This window comes from Numenius arquata, chromosome 19 (genome assembly GCF_964106895.1).
Source record: "Numenius arquata chromosome 19, bNumArq3.hap1.1, whole genome shotgun sequence".
Taxonomy (NCBI): domain Eukaryota; kingdom Metazoa; phylum Chordata; class Aves; order Charadriiformes; family Scolopacidae; genus Numenius; species Numenius arquata.
This window is the reverse complement of record NC_133594.1, coordinates 1,388,567-1,412,592: the sequence shown is the minus strand read 5'-3', so window position 1 is coordinate 1,412,592 and position 24,026 is coordinate 1,388,567. Positions and strand designations below refer to the sequence as shown.

Below are 24,026 nucleotides of genomic sequence, written 5' to 3'. Positions count from 1 at the left end.
TGGTGCGTCAACAGCATTTGTGTCCTGGGAATCCTTTCTCATCTGACAAGATGGGAAGGGCAGAGCACCCTCCACCAGTACCACGGCAGGACCCTAGTTTGGGACCTCACGGTCTAATTTTGCTAGTCATAAGGGAATTTGTTTGCCAAAGGCTGGCTCTTTCTAATCTTAGAGCTACAAAGTCTGCCACCTGCGCTTATTTTTCTGTGTAAGTGAAAAATCCTGGTTCCAGGCTGCTGGTTAAGGATGGAAATCTCACTTCCAGCTTGGCTTCTTCTATGGCAGCCAACTAAATGAGAAACAAGCTGTCTGCTGGAGTGCGAGCGGTGAGTGACAGACTGCCGGGCTGTCAGAGGAGACACAGCTTTTCCTCCTGGCAGGCAGGCAGTCCTGTTAAGCAGGAGCCCGTTTCTACTTCACTTTCAGTTTTTATTCATTGTCCCGTGTTTCTAAAACACGGAGGTACCTGTGTAACCTTTTGTCACAGGATGCCTTTGCCAAACAAGCTCGTAGATGCTGCGCTGTGATTTGGGACTGTCCTGGAAAGGATAGTGTCTGCTGTGCAGTGTGAAATGGCTTTGCTGAGACTTTGGGATGTTTTGTTCCAAGATCAGAAGCAGCAGCATCTTGTGTGTAGGTGTGCGAGCTGCCTGGGACCCTCTGTGGCCGGTCTGGGTATGGCTGGCAGCCAGAGGATGCACCGAGCCGGCTCCATCCAGAGCCGCAGCTGGTCTTGGATGCCCAGCGGCTCCCTTTGGATTGGTATCATAAAACTGCCTTGCTCTTTCTTTTTAGCACTTTGTTATCTCAGTAAATAAAGCGAGCCATCCGTTTGCTCTTAAAATCAACTCTGGACAAGAGTTTGATGCGGGTTCCGTGCTGCAGAGCAGGTCCTGGTGCTCAGCCTTGGCTGGCACAGGTGGAATTTGGTGGCGTGTCCCTTTTCTGGCTGCCCCTGTCCTGCAGAGCCTGGCATATCCGAGGACACTCACTCCTGCCCGTCGCTCCCCTCTCTCACGTAGCCCCGCTCCGGCCGGTTTGCCCAGGTTGCAAAACCATGGAATACATTTGTGTGATGACTAACTGGAAATAGGCCTGAACTCTTGAGTCACCTGCGTGTCGAATATTAAATCGCGCAAGACTTGAACTTCTGCCTGTTCCTCAGCCTGCCCTGTGCTCTGCACCACACTCTCTTGCTGTGGGGAGCCGCTGCCAGCTGTTTAAATGGAAATGAACTGGAAAGTACTGGCATCCCGGGCCAAACCCAGGGGCCTGTAATTTTAAGTATCGCTTGTGTTTTCATTAAAGTTAGTTATTCACACTTTACAGGTGGATAGTCTAGAACTGCTTATGAAGATAGTATCTCGAGAAGTCTGACACGACTGTTTTTTAATTGTTTTTAGGTTCCTTATGGGGCCTTTGCAACTTGTAAAGTCTTGCAAAAAAAGGTAATGTTGCAATCGGAAGCTATCGGATAATTCTATTGTTACGCTTGAGTACTATTGTGTTCGAGATGACTGTACGCGGTTGTTCATATGTTGCTTCAGAAGAAGTTTGCTTGTAATTAATTTGGCCACTTGTATGATGCTACACAGAGAGGAGTTTGGGTCAGACTAATTCTGTCTGTGCTTTAGAGCTAACGTGTGGCATGGAAGATGAGACGGTTGTTTCTATCGTAGCCTGTCTAATGACGTTTCTCATGTAAGGCTCTTGTTTAGATCTCATGTTAAATGTTTGACCTTCCATGAAAATCCATTTACTATTGCAATATTTTATGCGATACTGAGTAAGATGTTGAGCTCTTACACAGCCTCCGCAATTAAATCTCAACAAACGCTCTTGTTCTAGACAGCAGTGGCTCTTGTGTTCATGTTTCATTGGGATTTTTCCTCCTCAGGTGCTGATTATTCATACGAATAATCTGACATCTTTAGTCCCCAAGTCCTGCAGCCTCCTGAGTCTCATAACTGTGAAGGTAATTGTGATTCTTAATGGTTAATCTGAAGCCTGTTTTCCTTGCATTCTGCCTGCATTAAAACACCCCAACCCAAATAAATCCCTTCTGTCTGACTATCTTCGCCAAGAATCGGTGAATCCTGCCTTTCCTGGCTTTCCCTCCCGGGTAGAGAGATAGTGGTTTGTATAAAACCATAATCGGTCCCAGACTCATTTATCCTCTTCACAATCCCACGCTTCCCCCCTCAACAACCTCTTAACAGTGGTGGTCAGTGTGTTGGGGGGCAGATCCGTCTCTCTCCTGCACTGGTGAAACTGGTGATGGGTGACGGTGTGTGAGGGGCTGTACTGACCTATAAACGCTGAGGGCTTTCAGCTCCACCACCCTCCTGCTCCGGTCCCATAAGAGGCAGAGTCGTTCCAGCAGCTCACTTCTCTCCATGGAGGGAGGTCTCCAGGTGCAGTCCTGCCCTCTCCCTGTGCTGCTGGTGGAGTCGTGCAGCAACCATGGAGCGGTTCAGCTGACAGATCCTGCAGAAGATGTCTTTTTCTGCCAGGCTGGCTCCACGGAGATGATTTATCCAGTTGGCTCATGCAGTTTTGTGGAGCAGCTCCCTTGCTGTCGCTGCTCTCCCTAGGCTTTTGTTTGTTTATCAATGTATAGAGGCTTGAGTTTTCAAAAGACCTGCAAGGATTAAGTGCTTATGTCTTCTTGAAAATTTAAGCCGCTTTCAAAGCTCCATTGGAGGGAAGTCCTTTTCATCGCTAGATAATTCATGACCTTTCATTCTTGCTCCATGACTTCTTTTCACAACCTTGTTTGATGAAATCATCTACTTTTCCAGGTTCTAGACCTGCATGACAACCAGCTGGCGTCGCTCCCTGCTGATATTGGTCAGCTGACGTCTCTTCAGGTAAAAGATTTGCAGCCGCATCCCAAGTGTCTGTAAAGGGCTTGCTACGGGAGAGCACAACTATGGGGTTACTGCTGTTTGATCTTAATTAATCACAATTTAAATGATGGTCCTCAGAATGTCAGATCTACCTCATTGACTTGGCTGTTGGTGTTGAACTGGCTTGTTGGAGAGGGAGAGCAGGAGAAGAGCAGGAGAAGAGGGGACATGCTGAATTATACAGACCCAGCTTAGGGCTGTCAGCCCGAATGGCTCATGCTGCCAGTGCTGTGAGCGAGAGCTGGAGCTTCCAGTCCCGTTAATTTCCCAAAATACTCAGGTTTTACCATTCTCCCTGGTGTGATTATGTTGAGAACTCAGTGCAGCGGGTCATAGTGCACGCTGAGGGTCCCCTCTGCTCGGGGTGCAGCTTTAGGGTCAGTCACCGCTCCCCTGAGGGAGCTGGGGAGGGGGAGCGCTGCCCTGGAGGGAAGGACACTCTGCTTCCCAGCTCCTGCATCGGGGGCTGGCACCTGCTGCTGCTGTTGGTTGTGAATGGGGTTTCTCACCAGACGTACCCTGCGTCCAGGGCTTCTGGAAAATAATTTTATTTTTAAACCCAGAAAGTATTTTCTTAAACCAATTTCAAGTTGCCCTTCTGGGCCTGAAAAGTAGTGCCAACAGCATAGATGTGTAGATGACCCGAGACTTTGTATAAAGAATATCTTGAATATCTTTTCTGTTAATACCTTAGGTCCTAAACCTTGAAAGGAATCTTTTAAAATGTCTTCCACAATCTATAGGAGACCTTGCCCAGCTCCAGACGCTCAATGTGAAAGGTATGGCACGCGTTTCTTGTCGGTGCTCTGGGCAAAGCACCATTTATTATCTGGGTTGTGTTGATGATGATCTAGATCATCTCTAGAGGTCCCTTCCAACTCTGACAATTCCGAGCTGCATTTGTGATTACTCCTCTCAACCAAAGCAAGCACCAAATGTTTTCTACTCTAAATGCTAAGGAAGAACACAAGAAGGATTTGAATTCAAATAGTTGTCAAGGCAGGAGAAATCATCTAAGCTGAAAATGATTCCTAAAAATTCCCTGAGTTATTCGGAGTTAACTGGGGTTGTTTGGCTGCTTCTTAGCAAATGCACACACTCCCTGCCTCGGTTCCCTGCCGTGTGGTTCAGCTCGTGGCTCTTGTGTCAAACGTGCTCCGTGTGATGTTTTCATTCAGCCCATTGCCTTTTCTCAAAGGGGAGGTTGTTGGGTCATCGTGCCCCATCTCAGCAGCTGAAAGCTCACTTGTGTGCCTGCACGTGGGCAGTGTTTCGGAGCCTCGGCTGCCTTCTTCCTGCAGTGTCGAAGGTGCCGAGAGGGCTGGAGGGACATGGCTCCCTCCGGGAGCACGAGACCCACCTGGAGCTGGGAGCGCTGGCCAGAGGAGTCCCAGGGCTTGTCCCCCTCTGGGTAGTGATTTAGCCCAACCTAAGAAATCCATCTGTGCGGATTCAAGCGTAAGAAAAGCAGTAGGTCTTTGGCAGAAGCAGTTCAGGAAAGAGCAGAGCAGTCAGCCCTGATAAACTGAATTATAATTGAGTCCAGTCCTCGATTTTATAATTGAGCTCAGTCCTGTGAGCCTGTGTAGCCCTGCCAGGTTTGCACAGCCCTAACACAAAGGTCACAACTGTACCTCTTTTCAAGACTCCTGGGCATTTTCTAGATACACAGTGCCATAAATTCAGGAGAAAAAGGAGACTTTGTTACAGGGAGTTGTTGCTGAAACAGGGAAGGAAATGGAGGGTGAGGAACTTGGCAGTACAGCTTAGTTCATTGCCGTATCTGTCTGCAGCACCTGGCCTCTGAGCCCTAGATGTGCAGTCCCACACTCAGTCCCCTTTTCCCATCTGTGGTACTTACACAAAAGGCAAGGAGACTCCATGTGACGAATATTCTCTTGATAAAGAGCACAGATCCAACCTGAAGCAGTGACCTCAGCTAAGAAGGTCCTTTCGGCATGGGGAACCACTGCTGGACCTGTGCCCTTGGGCTGAGTGGGGGTAGATCTGGATCCCCGTTTGCCTTGGTGGGCAGTGTCAGCCTTTGGAGTCCTCGTGTGACCCAGGACAGCCCCATCCCTGTAGTAGAGTATGGAAAACGAGTCATACGTATGATTATGGTTTGATGTTCCAGCAGATGAACTTGCTGGGTCCCACTTTGGAAAAGTTCTGTGGTACTGAATGGCTTTTCTCTCTCTCTAGGTAACAAGCTGAAGGAGCTGCCTGCTACTGTGAGCGGCTTGCGGAGCCTGCGCACCCTGGATGTCAGTGAGAACCTGCTGCAGGAGCTGCCGCGGGTGCTGGCTCACGTCCGCACGCTGGAGGTACGCACCCAGCCAGCCCTGTCTGTCCCCCTTGTGCAGGCTGCTTCCCTTCCCACTTGCTCCATACGATAATAAATTTAGCACAGAAAGTGAATTTTTAGGGCTTGAGCAGGCATTGTAACAAGGCTATATGCGGTTCATGGTGTCCCACATAAGCTTTTTCGTACCCTTCTTTTCTGATCGCTTTTTGCCATGGCTTAATCACGACACAAGTGATCCCCAGGGAGCGAACCCCCAGGTGTTATCTGCCAGGGCTCTGAGAGCACGAGCTGTGCTGGTGGGCTCAGGCTGACTCAGCCGCTTTCCGCCAAGGCTGATTCTGGAGGAGCAGATGGGATATTTCCGATGAGTTTTTCAGCCTCCGTTGCCGTGGCAGGTCTGTGACTCATTGTCAGCCTCCGTGGGTTTCTGGCTCCCTGGAGTGCACATTCAGAATGGGACAGGCATCAAGATTTTTATGGATGTGTTACCTTCTGGCTGCCAAACTCGTCAGTACTAAGTGGCGCAAATGTCAGGCAACGGGGCTGACTCAGACGCCAGCACGGAGGGTGCGAGTAATTTCTCTCCTGTCTCAAACACACAACATCAGGCTTCATTTCTCTTACGGGCAGTCTCTGAGATGAGGGATCTGTGCCACTTGCTCCCCTGTCCTTGATAAAGTGGTTCTTTTCTAGGCCTTCCTGCTATGCCCTTCTCCACAGGAGGCAACATTAGGTCCTTTTGGTGGCCACAATAGAACAAAAAAGCAAGTGGTCCTTCCGCTTGTTCTTTATAATATCCTCTCTGTGCCCTTTGTGTCACCATCCCTCCCATGCATCACACTTAAGGGCCCCAACACACTGAAATGTAGGAGAAAATGGCTGTAGTTGAGCAGTGCTGTGCCCTCTTGTACTTAAACACAAAGTAGACATGTCTGCACAAGGGGCATGTTACACTGAACGGCCAGCTCAGAAGCTCCCAAATAAGGGACACCTCTGAAAGGTGTCCAACACCCAGCAGAAATTCGATCCAACCTCATATTTATGTCAGGATTTACCGTAACATGAAGTTATCACCCCATAAGTGAAATTTTGGGGAGCTGCAAGGGTAACTGCAGTTGGATTCTCTCTGGGCCATCAGAATAACCTGGAGCTCTATGTGTTCTTTTTTGGAGACGCTGACCCTGGACGCCTCTTCCATGACCTACCCATCACCTGATGTTTGCAGTGCGGGTACAGAGTCCATTCAGCAGTTCCTCTGCAAAGGTGAGCGCGAGGAGTCTGTGGGGGGCAGTGAGAACTTGGGGGGCTGTGCTGGGCTCTGACCAGGTGCTGCGGCATGTTCGAAGGTTGCCTTTATCAATCATAGAATGGTTTGGGTTGGAAGGGACCTTAAAGCCCATCCAGTGCCACCTCCTGCCCTGGGCAGGGACAGCTCCCACCAGACCAGGTTGCTCAGAGCCCCCTCCAACCTGGCCTTGAACGCCTCCAGGGATGGGGCATCCACAGCTTCTCTGGGCAACCTGGGCCAGGCTCTCACCACCCTCACAGCTAAGAATTTCTTCCTAATATCTAATCTAAATCTCTCCTCTTTCAGTTTAAAATTGTTCACCCTTGTCCTATGGCTCCCCTCCCTGATCAAGAGTCCCTCCCCAGCTTTCCTGGAGCCCCTTTAGGGGTTGGAAGGAGCTCTAAGGTCTCCCTGGAACCTTCTCTTCTTCAGGCTGAACACCCCAACTTGTCTAGAGCATGCTTTTGCCAAGAAAACTTGGACCAGATGATCCAACACGAGGAGGAACTCCTTTTCTTTGAGGGTGGCAGAGCCCTGGAACAGGCTGCCCAGGGAGGTGGTGGAGTCTCCTTCTCTGGAGACATTCAAAACCCACCTGGACACGTTCCTGTGCAACACGCTCTGGGTGGACCTGCTTTGGCAGGGGGTTGGACTGGATGATCTCCAGAGGTCTCTTCTGACCCCATATCATTCTGTGGTTCTGTGATTCTGTGATCCCTGAGGTCCCTTCCAACCTGACGTTCTGTGATTCTATGATTGCTTCTATGACAGCCATGGGATTGGCTCTGCTTGGGGCGGTTTCTGATGCCACACATGGCAGGCTGGTCGGTGGGTTATGTGTCTTTGCTGGCAGACAGCAAAACAGGAATCCTTCCTTGAGACTTGCTTCTTACTGTCACACTGAAATTTATAATGGTTTTGGTAAAACGTCAGAATAGCTGAGTCAGAGACTGTCTGAGTGACAGTAAGAAGTCACTGCATCTCCCTGCGGTTTTGTTTTCTCGTTTGTGTTTTCTCAAGTGGGAGGAGTAGGCATCATCCAGGTAGAGCTGCCTTGGGACAAGGACATAGACTCAGCAGTCACTCGAGGTCCCTTCTACCCTCATTTTCTATGAGAAAGGACTTGGGGGCTGCGGACTGATGGTTTGTTAAGAGAAAGATGAAACCAGGTGGAAAACTTAGAGGACAAAGATCACGTACTGTCAGTTTGTAAACACCGAGCTGAATACAGACAGGAAGGTTTTATGGAGGGGAAGTGCCAGACGTTGTGCCAATCCTGAAATAAAAGGACAGTCACAACTTAGTTTAATGTGGGCAGTAACATTTGCAGCCCTGCAGAAGTCAACGTGCCTGTACTCGCCTGAAGGAAGCGTTTCTCTCTCAGCTTTGATCATCTTCCTGGTGGGAACAGGGTGGCACTATCTCCTCCCAGAGCTGCTTGTTGCTAAACCTGCCTGAGCTGAGGGAGCTCTTTGGGCACTCGTCTGTGCGTGGGGAGAGGGAGCACAGTTGGGAGCAGACTCACACACCAGCCAGCCCTCGGCCACACTGCCAAGGAGGTCTTTAAGCTCCAAATGTTCTTGTTTTGTGTCTAATACCTTCCAGAGTGTGGAATTCCCTACTACCCTCCCTCGCAGTATCTGCTCCCCACGCTGGAGAGTGATGGAGGAAGAACGTCAGTGGATGGGGTGGACAGGGCGGTGCACAAGTACTTGGAGGAGGAGAGCGAGTGGCAGGTGAGGCTCCACCGCGTGTGAAGTTGTGTGAGAGGGTTTTGGATTTGTCTCCCTGCTCCATCAATGGATCTCACAGCGCTTAGCACATCATCCCTCATCACCTTGTCCCCCACGAGAAGTGTCTTTTGGGACCAAGAGAGCATCAGTGCACCCTAGCACTGTAGGTGTGGGTGGCTCGTCACCTTCCTGAGAGCTGAGGATGGTGTTGCCAGTGCTGGCTCCTGGAAGACACATCACAAAGAACTGTCTCCATCCTTGAAAGCAGTGGTGCAGTTGAGAGACAGGGGTGACAAGGTGACATGACGCATGTAGCATGGTTTTTCTGGGGGGACAGCAAACTGCAGCTGTGATTCCCAGCCAATGCTAGACACGTCCAGCCCTTGCTGGGGAAGGTGAGGCTCGGCATCTCATTATGATATGCTGTGCTAATTAGCAAATACAGAGTAAATTTCTCTGACCCCGGAGAAGCATGGGTGGCTGGGGCTGTGTTAATCTTGTGCCGTTGGTTGATGTCTTTACTCAGTCGGGGGAAGATACAACGTAGGCTAATAATATCTATAAAAAATTGCTCCTTGGATTAAATGTCTGCTGATATTGCTTATTTTTCAGAACAAATTCTTGGATTATGAGAAGATGAAGGTAAGGATGAACCCCTGCAAATACTTCCTCTGCTTCATCTTCCACTTTTTTTCCTTGCTTTCCCTCCCTTTATCCGGTTTCTCAGCCAAATCTGAATGTTTTGAGAAGTGATTTCTTGCATAAAGCCCCCCAGAGCTGCTCACTCCTCGCTGGAGGTGGGAGCCTGGGGGGATCTGTGGTGGGCTCGTCTGACACACTCAGCCCATGAGCTGCCGTCTCTCTCCTTAGCGAGCGGTTCCAGTTTAAATCAGGAACTTTGCGGAGTTCCTGGTTGCAGAGTTGGATCTGGGGGCTTTCGAACCACTTGGCTTTTTTCTTGCCTCTGTGTGCTGAAAGCTCAGTTTGTTTTTCACAGGAGGTGGGCAGACGTGTGTGAGCAGTCCCTGCACAGGCTGCTCAGTCCCTGCCTTGGCCCTTTGGCTCCTGGTGCTGCTGTGCTCTCTCCTACTGTTCCTTGTTTCTCTCCTCACCTGGCCGCATTTTTACTTTGCTTTTCTTTTTATTTCACTGGTCTCTGTCCCTTCCCCCGTGCAAGGCTCACTTTGAAATGATCGGAAGCTCCTGTCACGCCGTTCACCTCTCCCTTTGGCTGGAGCTGCTCGTAGCAAGCTGCTGCCTTCGCTCTGTTGTCTTCAGACGAGGGAGTCCCCTTTGCCATCTGGAACCGAACACAACCTTAATTTTGGGCTTGCCTCCGGCTGTTTGTACTGGCTGTTTCTGTTGTATGGGTTGATGCCCAGGGACTTTGGCTTCATGACCATGAAACGAGTTGTGGGGGGTTTGGAGACTGTCCTAAAGAGAGCAGCAGCTTCTGCTTCACAATTTTTGGGTTCCTAAGGAGAGAACGTTTCCATCCCCTAGTCAAGCCTGCTGGTAGCCATTTGGCTTGCTGTCTTGTAACTGAGGGAATTACTGTGCCTGGGTTTATGGTTTTGCCAGAATTTGTTCTTGCTTGGGAAGGAGCGGAGCCAGCACTCTACTGAGTTCTGGCATTCATCTTTCTTCTTATTCCTCTCAGGAAAAAAAAATGCAGGAGAAGCTGGAATTTGAGCGGCGCCTGAACATGGGGCAAAGAGAACACGCTCTGCTTGTTCAGCAGGTCAATAGTCAGAAGGACGAGATACTACAGACAGTGCGAGAGGTAGGTCTCCTCTGGGCCGGCCCCGTACAAGATGTTGCCTTTCCTGAACTGCCCACGTTCTCCTTGGGTTCTCTCTTGCGTTGGCCTAGGACCAGCTCAGGCTGGAGGAGGGTCTGACAAAGCACCAGCGCTATTTGGAGGAGGAACGCCTGAAGCTGCTGCAGCAGTTGAAGCAAGCGGAGCAAGGCATTGCCAACCGTATCCAGAAGCTGCTGGAGGACAACCAGAGGTCAGGTCCCAGGGTCTCTTGCAGAGGTCTCTGTCCTTCGGGGGCTCGTGTTACTTTGTCCCATTCTGAGCAGTTCATTTGGCCCTTTCTGAGCTTTATGGAACTTGGTGTCCGTAGGTGGTGCCGTAGCTGTTGAACTGCCAAAGTCCCATTTAAAGGAAGTGGAATTTGGCACCTTAGAAAACTGTGTTTCGCACATACCTGTGCTGTTGGAGTTTTGCAGTGCTGTGCAAAAAATCTGAATTCCTCATGGAGGGTGCATATTTGAACAGTGGTTCTTGGGTCCTGCTGGATCTCCTGCTGGTGCTGACGCCAGGTTACCAGCCTGCTTCGAGCTGCTTTCTCCACATGACAAGCAAAGTCATTTTCTGCCTTCTGGGGCAGTAGGGTGTCCTGCTCAGCTTGATGAAAACCTCTTGTTTTATCTTTTTTTTTAGGCAAAAACAAAGCGCGGACATTCTGAAATCCTTGGAGAACGAGAGGTGAGTGTCCTTGAAATGGGCTTTTCTAGAAAAGGTGGCCAGAGCTGGGAAGAGGGCTGGGACCTTCCATTCAGTCTGAATCCATCTTAGGTCAGGGGAGGTTCATCTTGTACCTGCAGCTGGTTCTGGTCCCTGTTGGAGGCAAGACACCCAGGCTGGTAAATGCTGTGGAATAGTGATTTTACCTCTTTTTCATCTCTGCATGGCCCTAGCTAAGGAGCTTGGGAATAAATCTCTGCATTCCACTATCAAGGACCGACAGAAATCTTTTAGCGGTTGGAAAGCAAGACATTTATGAAGATGGTCCAGTCGTGTCCAGGCTGGGAGGAGTACACTGGAGACCAGGCTGCCGTTCAGCCAATGCTTTGAGCTGGCTTTGCCACCAAAAGTCATTGTCCCCAATTGTCCCCTGCCTATATGCTGCCCCCTCCCCCAGCCAACTATTTGTTCTGTGACACAGTAAAGCAGATGGTGGGACCGACCTGGCTGAAAAATAATCCCTTTGTGTGTCAGATAGTTTTCCAGCCGCACCAATTCCTGATCTGTTAAGTGGCGTCGTGTGGGTTTGTGCTGGGACAAGGACACGGGAGGTGGGAATGGAGGCCAGGCTGCTGCTGTCACTGGGGCTGCTCACTTAGGTCAGCTCTAAAGTGCTCGTCAAGCCTCAAAAGAAAGGAAAGCCAAAAAAAAGGGTCTGGCACTGTGTCTGGTGAGAGTGTGTGCATGTTGCAGAGATGTTCCGTTTCTCAGAAAGATCCGCTTCCCAGTCTAAGAAGCAATTGTCCCTGTGGTTTTCAGCAAAACTGGTGTTGTCTCCCATGGTCTGAGAGGCCCCTTGCCATGAAGTCGCTGGGACGTTGGTGTCTCTGATAAGCAAGTGGCTTTCCTGAGGAGGTGGCAGGGAGAATCTGCCCAGCCCTCAGGCTCCGAGCTGGGTGGGCGGAGGAGGAGTGAGATAGTGCTTGGTGGAAGGAGCGGCTGAATTCTTCTCGTTTGCTTGGCAGAATAAGGATGGAGCAGCTGATGGCAATAACACAGGAGGAGACGGAACATCTACGTAGAAGGGAAGTGGCCTGTAAGTCCAGACAGCTCTTTCGGGTGGCGAGGTGCAAGAAAGACCTGGTTCCTCTGGAGATGCACTGAGTGGGTGACATCCTCGTGGGAGATGCTGCTGCTCGGTGCAGTGGGGCAGAGCTGCAGGGGGTAGGATTGCATGGGTACTGTAGCTGATCCATTGCTCTCCTTGAGGTGCAAGCTCTGCTCCCTGTGGAGCTACAGCACATCCAAAGAGTTTGTGAGACTGGGTATAAGCACACAAAATGCTTCGTATTTCAGGGGAACCAAACAGATGTTAGCTGGTTCATGAGGCAGGAGGCATATGGTAAGGAAGAATGGTGCCAGGAAGCCTTTTCTGCTCATGATGGCCATGACCAGATCTGCTGGGGGTGCAAGGGAAATGGGGGTTGTGTTGTCACCCCAAGGATGGGTTACTCGCGGTAGGATGAGCAGAGCTGCAGCCCCTCGGGGGGTTGGTGGGCAGTGACTGGGCTCCTCCGAGTGCTGCAGAGGTGCAAGTGCAGGCAGAGAGGAATTTGCTCCTCTAATTTCCCAGTAAATAGCGGTGATTCTTGCAGCTGAATGATTCTGCTCTGAAATGAATGAAATGGAAAAAACAAGGACAGGTTGGAAATGAGAGAAGAAGGCGCCGTTAATTGCAAGTGGTTGTAGCAGCAGTGGTAGACGAGCGCCTGTTGTAGCCGCCTGCTCCTGACACAGGCTGACAGCCCTTCTCTCTCCTAGCTGCCATGCAGCAGATGCTGGCTGAGAGCTACAAGAACAAGCTCCTCCAAATGACCTACGAGTCTCGTCGGCAAGACCTTGTCAACCAGGCCTGCTCCAGGTACGGTGGGAGAGCTCTGGGGCTGGTGGTGCCGTTGTTAAATCCCTTTCTTTCCAGCAGTCCCCGGTGTAATTCCTGTATACACACCCAGGAACTCCTGCTGGGATGCAGCAGCACAGCTGTGCCAGAGCAGGTGACAACGTGATCTAAAGAAAATGTCAAACTTGATTAAATGAACCACCTAACCGGAAGAGTATGTGTGTTAATCACACTTTGGATTAACTATCACTTTTTTACACTGCTTATTTTATTTTATACATTCTGCTGAATATGGAGGATGAAATGAGACTGGTCTTCCTGTTCCGTTGGCCAGTTCAGTGTCAAACTCTAGCACAGAGCTCCTTTCCTCACCTCCCAGAGTTGTCTCGAGGATGCTGTTTGTATCTACCCAGGACTTGTTGCATTGCTGTAGGAACAGAGAGCGTTCTGGCTTTCTGTGTTTGCAAGAAGGTGAGAAATTTCCATCTGGCAGCGTCTGGCACTGAACAGAAAAGTCCTTGTGTGCCTGTGACCTGCCCAACAGAGGGCAGTGGCAGACACAGTCCTGCCTCCAAGTGTAGGCAATGTGTGGCCTTGTTAGAATCATGGAACCATGGAATCATCTGGGTTGGAAGGGACCTTTCAGACCGTCGAGTCCAACCATCAACCCAGCACTGCCCAAACCAGCACTGACCCATGTCCCTCAGCACCACGTCTGCCCGGCTTTTAAATACCTCCAGGGATGGCGACTCCATCACTTCCCTGGACAGCCTGTTCCAAGGCTTGATAACCCTTTCCGTGAAGAATTTTCTCCTAATATCCATCCTAAACCTCCTCTGGCGCAACTTGACGCCGTTTCCTCTTGTCCCATTGCTGTGACTTGGGAGAAGAGACCAACCCCCCCTGGCTACCCCCTCCTTTCAGGGAGTTGGAGAGAGCGAGAAGGTCTCCCCTCAGCCTCCTTTTCTCCAGGCTGAACCCCCCCAGCTCCCTCAGCCTCTCCTCACAAGACTTGTGCTCCAGACCCCTCACCAGCGTTTCCTCTTTTTTGCATCGAGAGCCTCAGAGCCAGCAGTAACCCCACGGCACATCCATTTTCTTGTAGCATTGCTGAGATGGACCAGAAGTTCCAGCAGATCCTGGCCTGGCAGCAGCTGGACCAGAACAAAGCCGTCAGCCAGATCTTGCAGGAGGTAAGCGAGGGAGCAAATTCCTTCCGGGGGGAGCTCACGGGAAAGCAACTGCACACAAAAGCAGGATGGAGAGTGGGTCACAGGAGCGACGGTGGCTGGGCTGGGCTGCACACAAAAGTTGTTTTATTTAACACTATGTGCTAAATTTTGAGAATCTCAGGTATTCTAACAAACTGTCTTGGGTGGTTGAAAGAAAAATGTACTTATTTTTTAACTGGACAGCAAATTTTCAGAAAAGACAGCAGCACAGCCCATGGGAAGCAAAACCGGTCTGATGTTTAATAGAGAGGACTTTAAGACAGAAGTCCTGTCTTTTGGGCAGGTTTCCTGGGTGATTTGGGACAAGGTGCCTACGGGAATCACTTTCAAAGCCTCTGCTCCTTTTGAATACCTCATTTCGAACCCAAAACCTCTGCAGCTCATTTCTCAGAGGTGCTGGGCAGCCATGCCCTGTTGCGCAGCCCGGGGGCTCCCTGCTGCTGAGAAGGAGAGGTGGGGTTCATACAGAGTACTCAAAATGCGTGTTTGAAGAACACGAATGTAACTTCTGCCTATGTAAAGTGGGTTTTACCTTTCGGGGCTGTGGGATCTAAGTCACGGTGTAATGAGGACGCTGTTGCCCAGGGTAAACACTTCAGGTGCTTGAACGTGAGTCACTGCGAGGTAACAGGGATTCCCAGCCCATTTGCAGCTGCGTCAGCAGCCTCACTAAGCAGGATTTTGCCTGTCCCTTAGATTGAGATGCAGAAAGCTGCCTTTGAAGCTCTCCAGGTGAAGAAGGATCTTATGCACAGGCAGATCAGGAACCAGGTGAGTCAGCAACAGAAGAAAGAGCAGCCAGCTCTTTCTCAGCTCAAACGCCGCTCGATGAGACGCTTCTGAGGAAGATCAAAGCGCTGTGAGCGTAGAGCAGGGTCTGGAGGGAATGAAGAGCTGTGGTATTGCTAAGAGCTGTGTAGCACAGCGTGGGGCGGTGTTGGTTGGTTAAACTACAGGCTCCCAGCTCCAGAGGAGGGAGATAATGCAGGGTTTAGATTTGGGGGAGTGGTGGAATGGCCGTTGCTTCAGTCACCTCAGCACGGATGTGGAGGAAGTGCTGGAGAGTGGTCACTAGAGGACGGACCTGCGTTGCCTCTGCGGCGATCTGCAACTGCAACTAGGATTTCCTTCAGGCTGTACTAGGCAGGGCTGCTGTTTCCACATGAGTTGCTGCATCTCCATCCAGCACATCGGAACCGCACCTTGAGCCATAAGTTCACCTTTTCTTTCCCATTCTCAGCCTGCCTTTCTGAGCTCCATTCTGCAGAAGGTGCAATGCCATAGTTGGGGGGAAGAGCGAGAGCTGGTGGAGAGAGTAGCGGTGGTTGATGCATGAAGATGGGAAAGTAGCAGTGGTTGATGCTGGAAGATGGGTGGCTGGTTTCTGCCATAGTGCTCCAGAATCTCCTGATCTGACACTCACAGAAACATCTCAGGTCAGGAGCTGGTGGGTAAGCTTAAGAGCTTGGATACATTGAGTCACTCAGTGACCACTCTCTGCATTGTGCTGGAAGCCTGTGGAATGTGCATGGACAATCCAGGAGATGAGTCTAACAACTCCCCCTTGCTCGAGTTCATCAATAAGAGCCCTGCAGTTTGCTCGTGTTTGCTCTGTACACAAAGAGAGTTTGTTCCTTGATACCATGGCTGGAGCCTGGACCTTTTCCTATTGAAATCCAGCCCATCCCACCGCATCCTGTGCAGGCAGTGATCGGGCAGGAGCCCCGGGGACCACCTGCTGCAGAGCCCTGCTGGCAGCAGGAGTTTGGTGGCAGGTGGCACACGATAAGCAGTGTGACTTGGGGGTTGTAGATGGCCTGGCAGATAGGCGAGCTGGGCTCTCATCTTGGCTTTGCTGGGGGATCTTGGGCAACTCACTTCACCTCTCTGTGTCTCAGTTGCCCCACCTGAAAGAGCACGTACCATTATGGGATTTGCTGGAGCATCTGGAAACCAGGACCCTGCCCCAGTTGCAGGTGGTGCTAGGAGGACTTTGACAATCAGCTGCTGCCTTCCAGAGTGGCTGCAAAAGGTTTGGGCAAACAAACTGATTGCAAGGTGCCTCTAGACTTGAACAGAAGGTGTTTAGAGCAGAGAGACAATTAGCGGGGGACACGGCTCCTCAGGCGAGAGAAGAAGAGCGACCCTAAGAGCGTGCATCAGGGAAGGGCATTGGCAGGTTCCCCCCGCTTCTGGGGGGCTCTGCAATGCCCTCCCTCCCAGGGCAGCAGCTAGGCCTCATTTTAAAAGAACATAAATTAAAGTCATTACAAATGTCAGTAAAAAATCTTTCATCTTCTGTTTAGATTAAATTAATAGAAACAGAGTTATTGCAGTTGACACAGCTGGAGTTAAAGAGGCAAGAACTGGACACAGAGACGCTGCAGGTATGTAGGGCTCTGGGGCTGCCCCACCACCCTCTCTCTGCTCTGGGATCGCAAAAGCTCCACTTGCTTCTTTTGCTCCTCGCAGTTTCCAGGTGGTTTTACACTTTAGGCAGGAGGGTCCTTCCCCCCAGGAAACCACAGGCCCCTCTTTGTCGCGGTAATGTGGGAACGTTGCTCTGCTCCCACCTCGGTGGGTTTTCAGGGGGGGAGACAGAGGAGCTGACAGCAATGGGCGGCTCCAGGTTTGCCGGGTGGGGAAGGAGTTTGCCATCCGGTTGTTGGCTGTCCCAGAGACACCTGCCCGCTGTGCATCCCATGGCTTCCTACATTGTCGTGTTGTGTTGTGTTTTGAAACACCCGCCAGCGCCGGCTGTCAGCTCTCCTCCTCCATTTCCCAGCCTTGTCCCCCCGGCTGCGCTGCCCCACCATCCCACCCTTCGATGGGCTGCCTCCATCAGCAGTCACACCTTGAGGAACGTCAAGTTTGGCTATAGCAGCTCGGCTTCAAATTTAGTTATTACGCCTTTGCATCAGTTGTTTTCTCGTGTGGGCTATTTGCCAGATTAGGTCACCTGTTTAGTGAGCCCAAAATCAGTAGCAAACACCCTGTAGTTTCCAAGAGCAGTGCACCCACAGGCTGAAGCGCTGACTGAAGACAAGTTTGCCTCTGAGCCCTGTGCTGGTCACCTCGGAGTGTCAGATTTGAGTTATGCTACCTCCCTGTAACGCTGCAGTGTTGGAGGCCTGATGGTGAGAGACCACCCAAAGTCCATGCAGGGAATCAATCGTCATAGAATCACGGAATGGTTTGGGTTGGAAGGGACCTTAAAGACCATCCAGTGCCACCCCCTGCCCTGGGCAGGGACACCTCCCACCACACCAGGTTGCTCCAAGCCCCGTCCAACCTGGCCTTGAACCCCTCCAGGGATGGGGCAGCCACAGCTTCTCTGGGCAACCTGGGCCACTGGAACACCAAGGAACCCCAGGCAGATGTAGTCCAAGCGAGAGGTGATTCCTGTTAGGTGACCTCAGGAGCTCCAGGGGAGGGCAGAAGACGAGGCTGTGCCCAGCAGGCAGCACAGCACGTTTGCAGCTCCAGCACTGGATGTCAGGAAAGGAGGTATAAGACATCTTCATCTCTCTGGGTACCGCCTGTCTACAGCCCAAGGGTTCCCTGCTGTGAGTGAACCCCCCCAGCGCACGGGCAGTGCCCACACGGTGCTTTGGCAGGAGCTCTTCTGCAGTCAGGCTTGATGCCTGCCGTGAAGGAGGTAGTTGCTTCCTCCCCCAGTACGCAGGTGCTTTAGGAATGACTCTGATAAATCCTTGGAAAGCGGGAAGAACCAAAAGCACCCTGAGAAAGGGAGGTGTTTGTTTGCACAGGTCTCTGGCAAGGTCAGTCTGGGAGAGAGCAATCCTGGCAGGAGAGCTCATCTCAAGGTCAGCTGAAGCTGCCCAGGTTTCTGGTTTGGAGCAGTTCCCCTGTGTCATTAGTTGTCCCTCTGACCTCTCTGGAGATCCTGACGCAGAACAGCTTTCCTGTCTCCATCAGGGGAAAGCATGTCTGATGCTTTGGTGGGTTTTGCCTGCGAGAGACAGGCGTTCCTGTCTCCTGCTTAAAGAGAGAACCTTGTCCCTGTGTAGGGTCCAGGTGAAGGTTTCCCCACACTTCTTTAGGAGGTCAGCCTTCTAACAGAGTCCTTATCCCTTTGTCCATGGACATCTGAAGTCCTTGTGGGTGATGACTACTGGCCTCTGCTCAGTTAATGGTCCTCCCAGCTGGTGTGAGCTGCCTGGCACTGAACCATGCAGAGATGCCACATGGTCTGAGGTTCCTGAGACAATTAACCATCTCCTGCAGCGATGACTTGCCTTGCCCTGGGACCCGGTGGGGCTTGGTGTGAGACCCCAGTGAAAGCAGGGGGGGGTTGCTACCTGTCCTGCGTACCTGCAGGCTTCCTCACCTTGTTTTGGGTGGTTTCTCTCAGTTAAGGAGGGGGACCATGAACACTTGTGGTGCCATGGACTGAACTTCTGCTGGAGCGATGAAGAGCTGCTGGGGGTGTGCTGGGGGTTGGCACCACCAGATAACGGTCAGTGCGGAGCTGAAATAAATGAGTCCAGTGTGGCTCTGCCGTGCCAGCTGCTAGGAGAGGACTCAGGCCGTCTGCTCAGCCGGGCCAAGGGCTCTGGAGCACGGGGCTCACGTCTGCTGGGGCGGGTTGGGGTATGGCAAGTGCTTTGCTGGTTGCTTGGAGCCGTGCGGGATGGAGACGTGGGTGCCAGAGTCCTTCTGTTGCAGGGGGTGATCACAGAGCAGCGCCAAGCGCTCGGGTACCTGCTGCAGCAGCTGCTCAAGGAAAAGAAGCAAAGGGAAGAAGAACTGCAACAAATACTGGTAACGAAGGCCCCTAATTAGGTGCTGTAGATGAGGAAGAGCATGGGCTGGCTGCAGGGAGAGAGTCCGTGGGTCTGCACGGGGATGAAGCGGGGCAGAGGAAGGCTCTGAGGGGTTGTGTCCACATCCAGAGACTAATTTAATTTCAGGAAGTGCTACTGTAAGCTCTCGGGGACACAGTTACTGCCAGGCCCTGGTGCTGCGTGAGGCACCATCATCATCATCATCAGTCTCCCCCGCCAGGAAAGGGAGTCACGGTGGGGGATGAGCACAATCCCACAAGGGCCCCGTGCGTGGTCTTGTAATCCTGACGATCTCCAGATTCTCCTGAGCTTCAGGAGGCCAGGCTCCATTTCTGGGGCAAAGTGAGCGGAGGGAAGCACAACCCTAGACTGGACGTGGGGACCGAAGTGGGACCAGCCTGCAGGAGGCCAGCGGTGCCATGGCCGTGCCCATGGCGGTGCTCTGAGCTGGCTCTGCACAGCCCAGGGGGTTGGTTTCCCCTCCCACGTGTCCAACCCAGGCTTCCCTAAATACCGCTTGGAATGTTATCTCGGGCTGTTAATGAGTGAGTTTGTTTTTCAGCTGGAAATGGAGGCAAAGAGCGAAACCAAGCAGGAGAACTACTGGCTGATCCAGTACCAGCGCCTGCTGAACCAGAAGCCCCTCTCCCTGAAACTCCAGGTCGCTGCTGCAGTTCGTGCTTTCACCGTAGCTGTGCTCTGCGCCGCAGAGTGTGGGGGGAGCCAGGGCAGCCCTGCCCGGACCCACGGGTTCAGCCGAGGCAGGGAGCGGGGTACAGACCCCTCAGACAGGCTGACAGGTCGGGGAGGACCCAAGGCTGCCCTGCATTTAGCCATCGTGCTCTGAGGGGGGCTGCCCAGGGCTGCAAGGAGCCCACCCCTCAGCATTCTGCCGGTGGGCGCTGCCATCCCACCCTCCCACTGTGTGCCAGGGGCAGAGGGCTCAGAGCACCTTCCAGGCAGCGCTTTTTATTCCAGCTAAACCCCCAAACAGCTCCGCTCGGCTCCCCAAACTCCCCCGCGAGCCCTTCTGAATACAACTCCTGTCCGTTCCTACCCTAAGAATTGAGCCAGGACTTTGTGCTGGTAGAACACCCGCGGGGGCAGCCACAAAGGGACGGGGCTGAGCCCTGCCCGAGCTGCAGAGCCGCTCGAGTTTGCAAAGCAGGTGCTGCTGCAGACGTCGGCTGCCAAACCCCTGATGTTTCATTCTTCCCCAAACACAACGGTTTGAATTGTGCTCATAAAGCGCCCAGGGCAGAGCTCCTCCAGCTGTTGGGCTTTCGAGCTTTAGTGTCCTCAGGGATGCGAAATGCTTCGAGCGGGGCGCAGGGCAGGGATGGGGACGCTGCCTGGCCGTGCCGCTGCCCGGCCCCGTGCTTTTCCTGGAGAGCCAAGCCTGGGAGCTCCCTTTGTTTTGCAGGAGGAGGGCTTGGAGGAGCAGCTGGTGAACCTTCTGATCGAGCTCTCTGCTGAGCGGTACTTGCCAGTCTTTGCACACCATCGCGTTTCCCTGCAGACGCTCAGCACCATGACTGCCCGTGACCTGGAAAAGGTACGAGACGGCGGATACGCAGCGCAGGATGAGACCAACTGCGCTGGGACTGAACCTGCCTTTGCTCTGAGCCTGGCCATACTCATGGCTGTGCCCGTGGTCTGGCAGGAGGGAGTGTTGGTGCTCCTGGTGTCACCTCCCAGCAGGGAGAGGTGTCACTGGTGCTCTGTGCCCCGTCCGGGTAGACGAGAGCTCTCCCGGAGCACTTGCAGGGTGAGCTGTAGCTTGGGGATGTCTTTCAACATCCCTCGGATGCTCTTTGTAGTAGAAATGGCACCAGGGGCATTCCCTCCTCTGGCTTTGGCACCTGGCAGAGGTGCTTCCCTTGGCATGGCTGGGTCCTGCCAGTTTGCAGTGTCCCCTTGGGAACATGTGTCTCCTCCTTTCCCCTCCGAGCTAACAGCCTTCCTCTTGCACCACAGATCGGCGTGACGGAGGCTGGCCTGCAGCGAGCCATCCTCAAGCGAGCCCAGGAGATCCTGGCCGTGGCCAAGACAATCCCAGGTACCAACAGTTCTTTTCCACCCAGTCTTTGACACTCTCAGCAGGTACCTGAGCCTTGAACAGGGGACATCTGTGGGGCCGGATCCCTCCCTTTGGGGAGCGGAGCCGTGCAGGGCTGGTGTGCGAGGGGAGGTAGGGATGGCTGGCAGAGCTCGGGCTGCACTGTCACCATCACTGTCACCATCACTGCTAGTACCATTGACTTTTGTATTTATTGGAGCCCTAAGCTTGGAGCCAGCCCCACGCGTGCCGGCTGGGTGGGAGATGGGCAGCTCAGATGTCTTGCTTGTGGTTGCAGAGCTGCTGAGGACGGTGGACACCGAGGTCCCTGCAGCCCCAGAGCCCAGTGCTCCCTTGGAGGAGCCTCCCAGCCCTGCGGTCCCGACGGCTCCCCCGCTGTGCTGGGATGAGAAGAAGTCGGAGTGCATTGTCTGCATGGAGCAGGAGGTGAGACCCTGGCACAGGCGTGGGGCTGGAGCAGGGGGTGGAGTGAGGGCAGAATCCGGCACATCCCCATATTGGTGTCCCCATCCCCATATTGCTGTCCCCAGCCTGTCTGCCAGCCTGGCCCTGGGCAGTGCCTGGGTGCACATCCCTCCAGCTCCAGAGCGCAGCCAGGCTTGGACACCACAGAAGGAAGGGAAGGAGAGAGGGCAGGGAGGGCTCCCAGTGGGTTTGGGAAGGAGCTGGTGAGCTCCTGGGCTGGTCTGTCCATGGGAAGCTTTCGTGGGGCTGCTCAGTTCAGCCCTGAGCCGTGTCCTTCCCTCCTGCACACACAGCGCCGGGCTGTGCCCGGGGATGGAGATGGGGATGCGGGGTCTCTGCCTCCCACGCCATGATGCCCCTGGGTGAACCCCATCTCCTCCAGCCCCGTTCCCTCCTGTGCTGGGACGCGTGTTACGGGACAGCAGCGCTCACCGTGTCCTCTCCTCTCTCTCTTCCCCCAGACCCAGATGGTTTTCCTGCCCTGTGGCCACGTCTGCTGCTGCCAGACCTGCTGCCAGCGGCTGCACACTTGTCCCCTGTGCCGCAAGGACATCACACAGCGCATCCGCATCTTCCACAGCGGCTAGGCAGGGCGGAGGAAGGGGACCCTGCCCGGCCACCGCCTCCGTCACCCCTTTCCCGGGGTGATGCCCCTCTTCTGCTCCGTGTCAGTATTAAACGGACACCCGCACGGCATGGCCAGCACTGCCCCCACCCCGTGTGCAGACCGGCCCAGCTGCACCCAGGAGTCTCAGCATCCTCCGTGTTCCCCGACGGCTTCTCAGCCTCCGCCTTGGGTTCCTCCTTCATCTGCATCCCCTCCTCTTCATCGCACCCAGTTCCATCAGCCGGTGCTCCCAGGCAAGAGGAGGCTGGGCGGCTGCCCAGCCTCCTCTTGCCTGGGAGCACCGGCTGATGGAACTGGGTGCAATTCTTGCCCCTTCCTCTCTGGCTGATGTATTTGCCTTCAGAAATGCCCCTCGCTCAGCAGGGACACAGTCAGTGCCATCTCTGAAGCCACTGTGACCTTGCAGCCCCCCCGGCTGTGGCCGGGGTTGTGCTTCTGCACCGAGTGCTGTTGCCCGGAGGTGGGTGAATCTCCCGTGGGAGGACGTGACCAGGGGTGTGCGATGCCCTGGGGGGGCTCATGGGACTCTGTGTCACACCAAAGGTCTGGGACTTCTGCTCTGGTGACCCAGGGGAGTGTGACTGGGCCACTGGTGGCCGTGGCCATGGGCAGGAGGCTCCCCGACCCCTCGGTCGCCTTCCTCTTTTAGGGGAGAGTCCCCAGATCCAGGACTGGAGGGACCCGCTCTGGCCAGAGGAACCCAGCGGGGTCCCTCATCCAAAAACCACAGGTTGTGAGTGGAAAACGTGGCTGCCGCTCGAGAGCCGGCACGAGTCCCGTGGCCAGCGGGTGGGCTGGGGCTGTGCCCAGCGCGGCTCTGCGGCGGGCGGGTTGTTCGCCGTTGTCATTATTAATAAGTAACATCCCCGTCCCTCTCTTGTCTCTGGACCTTGAAGTACAAACCACCGGGAGAAGCCCGGTCCCAGCGCAGTGGCCGTGAAAAAGCAGCTGGTTTCTGGGGGTGGGTGTTTGCTGCCTTTTTCCTTCTGGCGGGGGGAGGACGCCTGAAAGGCAGAGCCACCGCCTGCCCCGCTGTCCTGGGGTCATCTCCTCCTCTCCCGCCTCAAACCAGGAAGAATTTGAGGCTCTTGGATGTCTCCGAGGGTGTTGCTCACGGCGGAACAGCCCCGGGGACTTCCAGGCGGGGACAGACCTTGGACCCAGGGCTGGGGGTGCCTCGTGTGTCCTACGGCCACGCAGGGCACATGTGTGGCCTCGTGGGGGTGGCCAGTGCGCAGGGACACGTGCCACCAGACACCCTGGGGGACGGGGCTGCCTGGCCCTGGCTGAGCCCTTCGGGGACAGCCCTGGGGACGCCGCGCTGCTGCGGGTGGGAGCTGGTGGGTCCCGTAGAGGGACTTGCTGGGTGTTTGGGTGGGGATGGGGCAAGCGGGGCTGGGGGGGACACACACACGTGGGAGCCACTGGCATTTGGGGTGCGTCGAGGGGAGACCTGGCAGGGAGTCAGACACCAACCTGCCCGGGGACGAGGCAGCAGGAACCGGGGGGGTGGCAGGTCCCAGCCACCTTCCACAGAGCCCCAGCCCCACAGGGCCCACCCAACACCCCGGGGGCCATGCTGGGAGCCCCCCATGTGTGCAGCTGGAGAGAGACAGAGACACTCCGGTTCCGCTGGGTGCCCCGAGACCTGCTCAGCAGCAGTCACGCTCCAAACTGTCCCCTCCATCCCATCCTGCTGGTGGGCAGTGATTGCCTTTGGGGGGTAATGAGTGACAGGAGCCCAGGGCAAGGTCCGCTGCCCGCCCGTAAATAAGTGCCAGCTTTTCCTGGGGCATCAGCGGTGCCCGGGCTGTCCCTCGTCCCCAACCCCGCCATGGATGGGAACACCAGAACTGGAGCATTGCCTGGGGACTGCCAGCTCGTCCCCACCGAGCCATGCCCTGTGTCACCCAGGCTGTGCTCAGGCATCGTCACTGACTGGGGCGGGGGGGAGGAACAAAAAAATAAATTAAAAACAAAAGCATCGTTGCCCTTTTCCCGCGCTGTGGAGCCCAGCGGGGCCGGGGTGCTCTGCAGCCGCTCTTCGCTCTGCGCAACCGTCTCGGGGGACAGGTTGGTGGCAGGACAGTGGTCACAGACATGTCCTGTGCCGGGGGGACAAGTCTGCCCGAGGTCTGGTGTGAAATGAATGCAACGTTGGAAGGGCAACAGAGCTGGTGAGGGGTCTGGAGCACAAGTCTTGTG

The 24,026-nt window shown here is 53.9% G+C and overlaps 1 protein-coding gene across 1 annotated transcript in view; it reads left to right on the top strand.

Moving 5' to 3' along the window:
• LRSAM1 (leucine rich repeat and sterile alpha motif containing 1) overlaps positions 1–21,937 on the top strand; it is a 28,568-nt gene extending 6,631 nt beyond the window's left edge. Inside the window, exons 4-25 of the mRNA XM_074161070.1 lie at positions 1,404–1,448; positions 1,898–1,975; positions 2,802–2,870; positions 3,604–3,688; positions 5,112–5,233; positions 6,387–6,477; positions 8,108–8,238; positions 8,848–8,877; positions 9,896–10,018; positions 10,108–10,247; positions 10,685–10,729; positions 11,734–11,804; positions 12,530–12,629; positions 13,714–13,801; positions 14,537–14,611; positions 16,147–16,227; positions 18,530–18,625; positions 19,211–19,309; positions 20,072–20,203; positions 20,626–20,707; positions 21,006–21,154; positions 21,655–21,937. Of these exons, the coding sequence (XP_074017171.1) occupies positions 1,404–1,448; positions 1,898–1,975; positions 2,802–2,870; positions 3,604–3,688; positions 5,112–5,233; positions 6,387–6,477; positions 8,108–8,238; positions 8,848–8,877; positions 9,896–10,018; positions 10,108–10,247; positions 10,685–10,729; positions 11,734–11,804; positions 12,530–12,629; positions 13,714–13,801; positions 14,537–14,611; positions 16,147–16,227; positions 18,530–18,625; positions 19,211–19,309; positions 20,072–20,203; positions 20,626–20,707; positions 21,006–21,154; positions 21,655–21,780 (2,058 nt within the window). The 3' untranslated portion in view covers positions 21,781–21,937. The remainder of the gene's footprint in view (positions 1–1,403; positions 1,449–1,897; positions 1,976–2,801; positions 2,871–3,603; positions 3,689–5,111; positions 5,234–6,386; positions 6,478–8,107; positions 8,239–8,847; positions 8,878–9,895; positions 10,019–10,107; positions 10,248–10,684; positions 10,730–11,733; positions 11,805–12,529; positions 12,630–13,713; positions 13,802–14,536; positions 14,612–16,146; positions 16,228–18,529; positions 18,626–19,210; positions 19,310–20,071; positions 20,204–20,625; positions 20,708–21,005; positions 21,155–21,654) is intronic.
• Positions 21,938–24,026: the final 2,089 nt, after the last annotated feature.